Source organism: Aptenodytes forsteri, unplaced genomic scaffold, assembly GCF_000699145.1.
Source record: "Aptenodytes forsteri isolate BGI_AS27 unplaced genomic scaffold, ASM69914v1 Scaffold13, whole genome shotgun sequence".
Classification (NCBI taxonomy): Eukaryota; Metazoa; Chordata; class Aves; order Sphenisciformes; family Spheniscidae; genus Aptenodytes; species Aptenodytes forsteri.
In genome coordinates, this window is record NW_008794543.1 from 3147749 (window position 1) to 3160000 (window position 12252).

Sequence of the window (12252 nt, forward strand, 5' to 3'; positions counted from 1 at the left end):
TGAAAAAAAAAAAACCCCTTTCTCCCCCCCCCCCCCCAAACAAAACAAAGTGATAGTCCTTTCAACTTTTTCCTCAAGTTGTAGGTACTGTGGTAGCATGTCTTATACTCAATGGAAGTTCAGATGAGCCTTTCTCAACCTTTCAAAACTCAGTGTAGATATCAACACTTATTTCTGGAAGACCTGTATGTCTTCTGAAAGATTATCTATTCATCTACTTATTGACTATCCCTGCCCTGCTTAGACCGAAGATCTAAGAGGATTACAGAACCTGGTGGCAAGGCTGAAGGCTTGTTAACTTAATAAGGCTGTGGATTTAAAACTGTGTTAAATTAAACAGGTTTTGAAAATGGCTTAACTCTGCTAGTGTGGGTAAGATTTAAGAGTCTCCTCTCAGATCTTTATCTAGCTCATGAAAAAGAAGACCATGCGAGATAATATGGCACTGGCATACACGAACAAGTAAAGGTCCATGAGACGTTGATTTTCTTTTAGCAAGCTCTCAGCTTCAGAATAAAAGCTTAATCTTTACTCAGAGGCACATTACCACAGCACGCTGAATTCATCTTTACTGGATTTGTTTAAAATAAGCTTCTAGAACAGCTATGCCCTATATATGCCAGCTCAGATCGTCATCTGATTATCTCTGAATACTTTTCATCTTGACACTTTTTAATCAGTCAGAAGTGCCTCATTCTTCCCCTATTTTTAATATAAATAAAATGCAGACTATAACCTAAAGAATTAAGATAGCATGCTAATAAAGAATAATTGAAGAGACTTGTTTTAAATTATTCAGTATTGATCCTCTCACTCCTCTGTGCAAGTAAGACTACATTCCTTTTCTTGAGTTCAGCAGCTTGAAAGTCTGGTAGGAGTACTTTTGTCTTCAACCAGAGCTTTTCAAAAGCTTGTCTTATAAAATTGTCGTTCATACAAGAGAAAACAGTACTTCAATTCTTTAAAAAGCTTTTAATGTACATGTATATTTTGAAAATTTAGGTGCTGAAAAAAGGAAGTCAAGAGAGGTAATAAGCACATCTTTCCTTTATAAAAAGGAGAGCAGAGTTACCTCACCTTACTGCAACACTAATGCCATGAAACAAAATCAGTTTTATTAACAAAAGAACAGTAAAGACTGAGGAGTGCTTCAGGTGTTACAAAGTCCAACAGGACATTCTCTGATGGCTGGCTTATCTTCTTTGCAACACTGGCAGCACTCTTTCACTTCAGAGAGGAGGAGAATGATATCTTCATTAATTTTTAAGCAACATTTAAATGCTTACCTTTAATCAAAATGCATTTATGATTAATAGCATACAGCTAGAAACGTAAAATTATACTTTGCACATTTACAGAAAATAAAAACGGACAATCTATATTCGACTCTGAAGAATCAAGCCAACTTGGAAGAGAGAAAGAACAGTTAAGCACCAGACCAGAGCTTTTAGTTCAATTAAAAAAAAACCCACAAATTTACACCATATTTTAAAAATTATATGTGGAAGGCCGAGCACATCAGCACCGTTTCAAACAAAATTACTGTGTGAGAGAGAGCGCACATACATGTGCACAAGAGAATCCTGTTCTCATTTTTAGGAGATCAGACACATTCTTGCAGGTTCTGTTTTTTTATACTTGACAGTTTAAGTGCTTATACTATAGGTGGTGGTGGTGGCGAATTAATCAAGGGCCAAATAAGACAGGAACAAAGACCTAGACAAGAAATTAAATTACTTAAAATTCTGAAGTGTTCATACTCTTACGCTACAAAAACTTAACTTAGGATAACAAATCACATGCTTGAGCACCACAAGTATCAAATGAGTGCCACAGTCCTAAGCTTCTAAGAGTACAGAGATAAATGATTTCCATGGTGGATTGCTCATATGCGCCACAGTTGATTTTCATGTACCTAGCAGGCTCAGATTCTGAGACACTTTGGCAACAGTGTCTGTAAGTGAAACGTGAAGAGTTGAGTTTGACTTCTATGTTTCATTTTCCCCTCAACTGGAGAATCCAAACCTGTATGTATCCAGGAAACACTGAGTGACATTTTAAAGATAGGCATATAAGCATCACATGTCAAAGAATTCCAAATACTGGGCTCAGTTTCTCTCTTTGGAGCGATTGTCCTTATCTCCAGAGCATCTTCCTGGGTCCCAATGATTTCTTGACGTTTAAGAGCATGCAGAAGAGAAAACAGCCTTAACTGTTTGCCTCCGTGCTGACCAAGACCAGCTAGGGGCTTCGTGCCTGTCCTGGTTTTGGCTGGGGTAGAGTTAATTTTCTTCACAGTAGCTAGTATGGGGCTACATTTTGGATTTGTGCTGGAAACAGTGTTGATAACACAGGGATGTTTTCGTTATTGCTGAGCAGTGCTTACACAGAGTCAAGGCCTTTTCTGCTTCTCACACCACCCCACCAGCGAGTAGGCTGGGGGTGCACAAGAAGGTGGGAGGGGACACAGCTGGGACAGTTGACCCCAACTGACCAAAGGGATATTTCATACCGTATGACATCACGCTCAGCATATAAAGCTGGGGGAAGAAGAAGGAAGGGGGGACGTTCAGAGTGATGGCGTTTGTCTTCCCAAGTAACCGTTACGCATGATGGAGCCCTGCTTTCCTGGAGATGGCTGAACACCTGCCTGCCGATGGGAAGGAGTGAATGAATGCCTTGTTTTGCTTTGCTTGCGTGCGTGGCTTTTGCTTTACCTATTAAGCTGTCTTTATCTCAACCCATGAGTTTTCTCACTTTTATTCTTCCGATTCTCTCCCCCATCCCACCAGGGGGGAGTGAGCGAGAGGCTGTGTGGTGCTTAGTTGCCGGCTGGGGTTAAACCATGACAGTCCCCAACTGCATGGCAGCCCCAGCAATATCTATGGGACGAGAATAAATGAAAGCAGTTATTCAAGCACTCTCAGTGAAGCAAGGCTCTAACTGGGACCAGCCCCACTGTTTAGTCTGCCAAACAGAGGACAGTGCTGCCATCTCCCCCTCTATACCCACGAAAGATAAAAAGTGCAGAAAAGAGCACTTGGACGTGCAATTCTCCCACCTCAGGGCCACTCGCTTCCTCAAATTAATCCAGCTCACCTCAAAGCAGCCGTTCTCGGTCAAAAACAAAACAAAACACAAACCTGCTCTCTGAAAAGATTCTGACTTGGTGATGTGAAAAGAAAAGCAAAGAACCTGATCTAGTGCAACTGACCCAAAAATTCACTGCTGATTTTCTGAGATGAGCTTTTCTGTCTACTAACAAAGAGACATCTGACAGGAATTGAGATGTAACAGATGCATACTTTTCCTTTGCGCATGCAGTAATGAGGTGTATGTATGAACAGGGCTGACCAGATGATATTTCAGCTTTAATTACTGCTTGCCCTCACTAGGATGTGCATATAGGCAATGATTTAAAGGAGAAGGAAAAAAAAAAAGAAACTTTCAAACCAAAGGAGGCTAAGCAATACAGTAACATTAACATACACTTTATGCTCTTCATTCATTTAGCAGATTTAGTCATAAATACCACAACAGTGTCTGTAGTCCAGATACTTCAACAGAACATTTTCTTTCTTATTGCTTATTTTATGTTCCCTATGTTTGACACAGTCAAGGACAGATTGGACACACGAGGGAAGACAAATACATGTTTCCTTTTTCTTGGAAGTAGTACACTAAGATCAGAAGCAAGAGAATGTTTGAATAAAGGACAACGGTGGAACCAAAGAAAAGACCAAGGAAGGTGTTAAGCATATCATAAGGAGAAGGCCAAATGCACTACAAGGGGAAGTCCACCAAAAGACAGACAAACAATTCAACATAACAAGTTTCCAGTTTTATTATCACAGCTGCAGTTTCAGGCTTGTTGTTCTCCGCAGTTCCTATCCATGCACTAAACACAGGGGTAAGAAGAGGAAGTACCATGTGAAAACCATTTCACTCAGGTAAAGGAGAGGGGAGGAGAAGGATTTCTAGTTGACCCCATCTCAATCAGCCCCTTCAGCTCTTCCTACTGTACAGGATGCCTATTAAGCCACCGAACAAGAGGTACCCATTGCAGAAAGCCAGACACTATGCATAAAGAAACACAGCAATAGCACTACCGACTGACTTTTCTAACCAGACCCCGGACTACCTATGTAAAGCAATTTTATTGGTATTTGATTTCTGTGGAAATAGGAGAAAAATTAAAAGATTTTTATTTTCTTTAAAAAAAACTGCTCCCCTTCACAAGCCCATTAGAAGTAAGGGCTTTAGACTTCCTTTTTGTGCAGAAGTTTAAATTTTCTGAATGATCAAAGCTTTTTGATTAGAGCAATAACCTGTAACTCACCAGCCAAATTAAAGTAGAGAAAAAGAGACACCATTTTATTTCAGGTAGGCAGTTTTAAATGAATCTGCAGAAACGGAGGAATATTAAATTGGAAAATGAAGGGAAATAAAGACAGCCTCCTCTTCCACCTGAAAACAAAGCAATCGTACAACAGTATCTTCCACCAATACACAAAAAAGGGTATCGGAAACAAAATAAAAAGGGATTTAAGTATCACACTTAAATACTGTGGATTTGTTTTTTAGTTTATAAATCAACTTCAAAACCTAATTATTTTCTAAATAGAGGGATTATACTAGTTTCACAGCTATTTTGTCAAGCAGATTAATGTTAGCTGGCAGGTTAAAGATTCCTATAAAGGTTCAAAGTATGGAATGAAATATTTCTGTACTACCAACACTAGTTACATTAGATATTCTCCTTTTATTCTTTTCAAAACACGCTCAAATCTACGCACCAGTGTGCCAGTCGGATACAGATTTCTCTAGCTGAAGAATGGAACACCAGCTTCCACAGATTTTTTAAGTGTCTGGCTTTTCCTCACTGAGGTATTTATGTGATTCCCTATTAAACATCCAAACAAAACAAAATCCTTTTAACAATATAACACTAGGCACTGGACCATCTTTGGTACAGGAAATGGATTATGAACAGCTCTCCAGTAATGTGGAAGTCAACGATTTAAAGAGTGAACAGTAGTATCTTCTGACCTCAACTGAGACTGTGGACCCATTGTAAAACACCCTATAGATACATCCAAAATAAAAAAGTCAATCTCTGCCCTAGAGAGTATACAGTTTAAATAGCAAGTCAAACAAAGGAAGTACTATCAGTCATATCTGCAGATGGGAAACAGAGGCACAAAGAGCTTTGAATGACTCTCTGCAAGGTTATAAAGGATGTCTGTGGCAAAGCCAGGAACTAAGCCCGGAAGCTCTCAATCCTAGCCCAATGCCTTTGGATACTGAGACAATTCTTCCCTTTGCTTATCCTCCCTCTCTTTACTTAATTACTTATCTCTAAGAGGAAACACATTAACATAATGAGAGACAGTCTATTTTCCTTTTATATTTATAATCTCCATTAAATTTTCTCTAGCTTAACATAGGACACAAAAGTGTTACAGAGAAGTAATTAAAATTGTACAAGCAATTGTAAATGCAAAAGCAGAATCTGGTATTTCAGAAAGCGTGAGAGGAAACAAAAGTGTGCATACATGATTTAGAGAGGCTTCCTAAAATGTTTTCTAACGATCACTCCGGAATATGAATAGGCGCCTATCTCCACATTCTCAAATTAAGATATTTCACATGTTAAAGTTGCACCTCGACACTCCTTACTTTTATAGGATGGAATACATGCAGGAATGCATAATTAAAACTACACAGACAACAATAAGATACACTTTTTTTTTTAAATAAGGGGGAAAGCAGATTTTGTACAAATTTGTACAAACACAATCCTCAAAATCAGGTATCATCAAGTAACGATTCTCCAGCCTACCATCACAAATATCGACCATGAAACTAACTGCATTAGCTACTGTTTCTTGCATAGTTCTACAACCACTTTTTTCCCCCCAAACTTCACAATCTGATCTATTATCACAATGTGAGCCTCTTCTAAGAGTACCTGACCAGCAGATGTTTACTGATATGACATTTCTGTGTACTGTTTTATTCTGCTAACTCTTGTTCAGAGACAATTTAAACATCTGTTCCAATCTACACCTGCTTCTATGCTTGGCAATCCCCATATTTATTTTCAATCTTTTAATAAAGTTATTGATCGATGAATGCACATTTTCAGTCCCGTTGTTGTTTTCTAATCATTAGAAGTTTTCTAATCTAAGAAGTTTCCTTTGACAACTAAGTTCAGCCAGGATCTCAGTAGGCCAGTGAGTGCCGTGGCTACAACAGCAGCACTTATTTCAGCTCCTATCAGGTTTCTGAATCCTGCTAAATAGTCAAACTGTGTGAGCTGCCACCCTGAGCTCTCTTCTCCAGGGTGGTTACGATAAAAGAAAACCGATTGCTAACATCATGCATTGAGTCCAACAGCCAGAGAAGCCTGACCTGCTTAAGTCCTCACAGACTGGAAGGTGGCCCATTGTCCTTACTGCCCCAAGTTGTGTGCAGAGTTCAAACACCATGGCTGGGGCAAGAGAACCTCGCTCCATTTATTTTCCTTTTTGGCATTAACATTGCTTCAGCAGTTCCCAGGCAAGCCTACTGGATCACAAATGACCGCTGCTGTGGCAGTATGGATGTGGGAATTTAAAATTTTACTGTTGCTTTCCTGTGTTACACAAGCATGAGAATGGACGTGTGGGCTTACACTACAATGCAACACAGCTGAACATCAGCAGAAACTCACAGAACAACCTCCTGTTTGTGGGTTTTTCTTTCCTCCTCAGTTTAAAAGAACTTATCGCAAACATCTCAGACATTAGTGGTTCTCAACAGAAAAATAAAATTATAGGAATGCACAGAGCAAGAATTTATTGATGCAGTTAGAAAGCCCCCTTTAACACCTAAATGAGCATCTTCTAATAGCCTGTTATGTTCCTTTACCCTCTCATTTCAAGAAGACTTCACCACAAGCGATATCACCAGAGGTCTCTATCAGCTTTCCAGAATAAAAACAAGAAAAAGGGGAAAAGCTTTAGGACTTTCCCATTGTCTGCACTGTAACATTTCTCAGTAAGATTTCCCACTGACATATAGTATAATATACTCAAATTACACCATCAATATTTATTCAGCATAAGCACCAACTCTATTAGGCATGGCCAACTTTTGAGCTATTCATGCTTTTCTTTTGAAAAGGGAGATCATTTGAATCCTTCACTTATCTCTTCCTGCCTACACTTGGTCCAGAGAACAGCTGAAAATATTAAAAAATATTTTCAGTGATGAGGTTTCAGACTATGTAGACAACTCTGCTCTAGGTTCTGCTGAGAACACAGCCCTAACTTCAGAAACTTGGACTATAAAGAAACTAGCAGCAGAACTGATATGCCTTAGGCACATACAAATTCAAGGGAAAAGTTAAAATCTAAAATCTAAATCTATCCTCTAGTAGAGAAATTAGAACAGCTCTCCAACATCTATCAGCTTATGCATACAGCTCTGTTGAAAACTCCTGCAATAAGAATACCCTTGTAAAACTACCATAAGAAACTCAAGATAATACCTGTTTGACATACTTTGTGAAAATGACAAGATGAATAACATGAGCATAAATTTGGAAGTAAGTACCCTAAAATTTTCATATGCTCTTTTGAAGGAAAGAAGGCTCGTGATCATGCAGTCCCTCAACAGCCCTCAGTAACTTGCTCCTGATGACCAGTCCCAAGCAGATTTGACAGCACACTGCGTTCTTAAAGCTCTTCCAAGCTGTCAACCTAGCTGAAGGTTTTCACTTAAAAAAACAAAACAAAACACCAAAAAACCCACATTAAATTAGCATCCATACCAGAGAGGGAGCTGCAGCATGAGTGTAACTATTATTTGTTCTCCCAGGCAAGCTGGCTGCTAAGAACAGAAGAGCTGGGCAGTCAGCAAACAGTTTTCCATCAGCTATAGCAGTATGCTGCTTTTGTCCAGCCGGTACCCGGGGAAAGGCACACAAGGCCTGATGCATCAAAATAGCAGGGAATAGAAAGAGGTTAAGAACTTGCAGGGAGAAATTGCAGTTGTTACAGCGGTGAAAGATTATAGAGGTTACAGAAAGAAACAGGGTTATTGCAGTGGGGGAGATAAAAGGCACAAGATTTGTTATTCCCCACCACCCACCCAGCTTCATTAGTTTTAAGACTCAAGGAACCATTTGTTTGTTTATTGCCATGTGTCACCACATACATACAGAGAATGCAATATACATAGTACTGTGCAATAACAAGGCTGGCAGCTCCATAGTCATTGATACAGTTCAGGAAATCACGCTGCAGTACATGCTGTATTAACCTTTCCTAAAAATTATGGCATCCTCTGAAAGGGCATTTATGAGCTTTGTATTACTTCAGGGTATAAGCAAAATGTTTATGACTTGACAGCCTTCATCCACGTTCACTTCATTTAACGTAACAGCAACTTTCATTTACTAGTTCCCCTTCAGCAAAATTCGTTTAGGAAATCTGACTCTGCCAGTCATCTAGAAACAGATTTTCCTCTCCAAATCCCAGAGAGGAACTGTATTTGCAACCATCTTTACCTTATAGTTAGCAAAACAAACAGGGCATTCAATTCAACACTGTCCACTAAAATGGCATTTTGCTTTCTGGACTTTTTTTTTTAAAAACACTTTTCATACAGAAAAAGGAAAAGTTCTTCTTATTTTCCCCTTCTTATGCCTCCGAGTCGGCTCGTGTTCTTAAAAGTACTGCCTTCCTAGTAAAAAAGGCTCTGGACAAAGTGGACAGAAGATGAGAAGATTATCTTTCCCTGTCTCCCAAAGGAAAGAAGACACAAGAATGCCTGTGAAACCCCAGAAACAAAGATGTATTCAGACCTACTGTAAAATGTTGAAATCTATCACTAATATACACTGAGTATCAGTTAACTGCATGAGGAATGCACATAGTCACAATTTTAATGGCGCATGGTACAGCATAACTAATAAATTGAAGCAACGTTCCATATGTTATCACTTTCTACTCTGCGCAACATCTGGAAATGCAAATGTTGCACAACAGGATATTATAGAACATAAAAAAAAAGAGAGAGAATATTCCATAATCAAGTTATTTTTTCTAATAAGGCTTTGAGAAACTCTGAAGCGCAGCCATTCACGTATGCAGTTCACTGGTGCACCGGAAGCCTTTTTGGAGGACAAGCAGTCTCTAAAAATACACAGTTACTTACAAAAGTCGACATAAAAATATATAAACAAGTTATATGGGTATTTTGCTTTGTTTTAAGTTGAAGAGCTTTTGCAAATGCAAGGTATCGTGGTAAACACCTTAAGGTTCTGGAGAAGACCAGACTGGTTTTGATACCGCTGAAGCTTCTTTGCAGTACTTTAATGTTTACCTTCTGAAAGGGAAAAAAAAAAAAACCCAACAAAACCCAAAACCAACCCACAAACAAGAAAACCCCACACATCTTTTCTCCTCCCTTACCAATTAATCTACATACTGAACAAAACTCATTAACAGGAAGTGGCATGATTATTATTATTTTTACATTCTAAAGTAAAGAACCTAATAAGAGTCTCTACCAAGCAGAGAAAACAATACAATCTAATGGGAGAACACTTGTATTTTAAATCCTCACGCAAACTTAAGAGGTGTATCTAAGATGTTTTAGAAAGATTCCAATCATGTAAGTATAACTGAGGACAAATCAGTGTAAGGCTTCCTTCATTGGGCAAGTAAACTAAATCATTCAGCTATACTTTAAAATAAAGACTAGTCCTGCCAAATACACATTTAAGCCCTCTCCTTGGAACTCTTTAAGACATTTCTTAAAAATAAAATAAACTTCAGAAGAAGGAAACCACCTAAACCGTTCAGAAACTCCACTTCAAACACAAGAACTCCAAGTACGCAAGCATCACAAAATGGGCAGCAAGACCTTTCAGAGAAGCTGTTCTGCCTTGTCATTAGATAAAACAGAGCAAGGTCAGTCATCTCATAAAACTGTATTTCCCAATACAGGCTCTAGAATGGAATCATAAATGAGGCTATTGAGTCTCGATTATAACGCACGACGGAGTCTACAGGTTGCATAGATCCTAGGAAGGAACAGGAGTACAGACAGAAGGCAATGTCTTCCCATCACAGTACACAGATTTTCCAAATCACTTTAGAAAAAATACTTTGAGGAAAAACTCGTTAAAGAAGGGCTGAGGACTGAGAGTACAAAAAACTTACCAGACCACAGTAATTCAAAGATTTCTTTTCAAAGGAAGAGAAGTAAAATGTAGCTCCGTAGAAGCCAATAGCAAAACCTTTGACTTCAACAAGAACGTAACTTCCCTGCTCACGTTTAACATTCATTGTATCTAACTCAAAGGAAATTTACTGATACTAAGAATCATTACAGAAAGCAGAAGAGCCAAAATAAAATCTCTAATCTTACAGTTGACAAACCAAGAACAATTTCAAGTGTTCTTCACAAGATGCTTATCCTTAACAATTACTTAAGCTTTCCACATAAATTATCTTGTTCTATTTGACTTCCTTTTAATAAGACAGTTAAGGTATTGAGATGCTTTTCTTCTCCTTACCTCAACAACTGAGAGTTTTAATAAGGAAGCAGTATTACTGGTATTTACGTAACAGTAAACCAATACTGATAAGAACACTGGTATGTTTTGCTAGAAATCTACAACAAGTCTCAGAAATACTTTGTTTTGCCATATTTACTATCTGACTGCCCTTATGCTGAAGCAGAGGCCATCAACTGTTTTGAAACAGTGCAGGAAAAGATACGATTGCAACAAAATACCACCGTCACATAATACTTACCCTAACTGGGGGGCTCCGTGCTTGCACCCTTTGCTGCTGTCCAACTTGAGAGCTCTGCAGGTCCTTTGATCCGCAATTAGCTACAGTATTGATAGGGACCCTTAAAGCATTTGTGCTACCAGTCCCACCACCAGCACCGGGTTTTCGAGGCCTCTGTTTGATGCCGTCCAGTAGTCTAACAAGCAAAATATTACTGGGAAGTTCGTCAACACTGCAGTCCACTAAAGTCCTGCACTCTGGGCATCGAAGCTCATTTCGAGAGCTCACAATGCCCAGCAGACAGCGTTTACAGAATGTGTGCTGGCAAGGCAAGACTTTTGCAGAAGCATCAAGGCGTTCTAAGCAAACAGGACACTCCAACAGATCCAGCAAAGCTGATTCATCCATTTTCTTTGTATTACTTAACCAAAAAACAAATCTTTGCAGAATTTGTGTGTTTTGAGCACTCCAAGGATATCATGTTACATCCATTCCTCTTCTGACCGTCCTCTGAAATTTTTTGAGGGAAAAAGGCATTAATAAGCTGGAAAAAGAGTCAGCAAGACTATTTTATATGAAGATGTTCATAAAAAGAGTAAAATAGAAGATCTCTAGACTAATTCAGTAGATATTTTCAATAAATGAAACCTCAAAATAACAATAAATAATAATAGCAATCTACATTATGTAACAAACGCTAACAGCTAAGGTTTTTAAATTCAAGTCCCCATAGATGTTGATCTTGAGCAATTTTATTTTCACAAATTATTCCAGAACGAAGAGCTATCCGCAGTACAGCATTATAATAAAGCTTACTTTTCATAGTTCCTGCTTAATACACCTGTATCTCTGAACGTTTATTTGAAATTAGCTTTTTTCACAACAAGAAGACGGCAAAGGTAACTACAGCTGGGTCCAAAACAACAGAGCATACACCAATAGGGCACAGCAAGGGGAACTACATCTACACCAAGACTAAGCCAATAGCAGACTACATGTCTACCATTTCTGTGAAAAGTAATAGCAACGCATTACACACATCAGTCTTGAAAACAGCCTCTAGCTCACAGGGTTTTAAGCTTACCACAGGCACTGACAAGAGGGTTCATTACGGTGCCGCCTTGAAGCAGCACTTCAAAAACTATCGCGAAGTGATTTACAGCAGGAAGTGCTACTGCCATATCGTTAGGACAACACGAGTGCTGCGTATGCAGCCGCAGCGGCGAGCCTTCAGCCAGCTTAAGCGTATGCAGCGAGGGGCTGGAAAAAGGGAGGGAAAAAAATCCCACCACCAAAAAGCCCCCTAAAAAAACACCAGGCTGCTCCACAGGGGAGAAAATGGCTTGTTGAGTTCGGTAGTCCTCACCGCTACGCGCCCGCGTACTTGGCGCGGCAAGGCAGCCCCAGCCCGGGCGCGGGCCGCTGCCCCCGCGCTTCCCGCGGCGGCCCGGCGGGGAGCCCG

The 12252-nt window shown here is 39.4% G+C and overlaps 1 protein-coding gene across 1 annotated transcript in view; it reads right to left on the reverse strand.

Moving 5' to 3' along the window:
* SH3RF1 (SH3 domain containing ring finger 1) overlaps nt 1-11198 on the reverse strand; it is a 91837-nt gene extending 80639 nt beyond the window's left edge. Inside the window, exon 1 of the mRNA XM_009272328.2 lies at nt 10812-11198. Coding sequence (XP_009270603.1) covers nt 10812-11198 — 387 coding nt within the window. The remainder of the gene's footprint in view (nt 1-10811) is intronic.
* Nucleotides 11199-12252: the final 1054 nt, after the last annotated feature.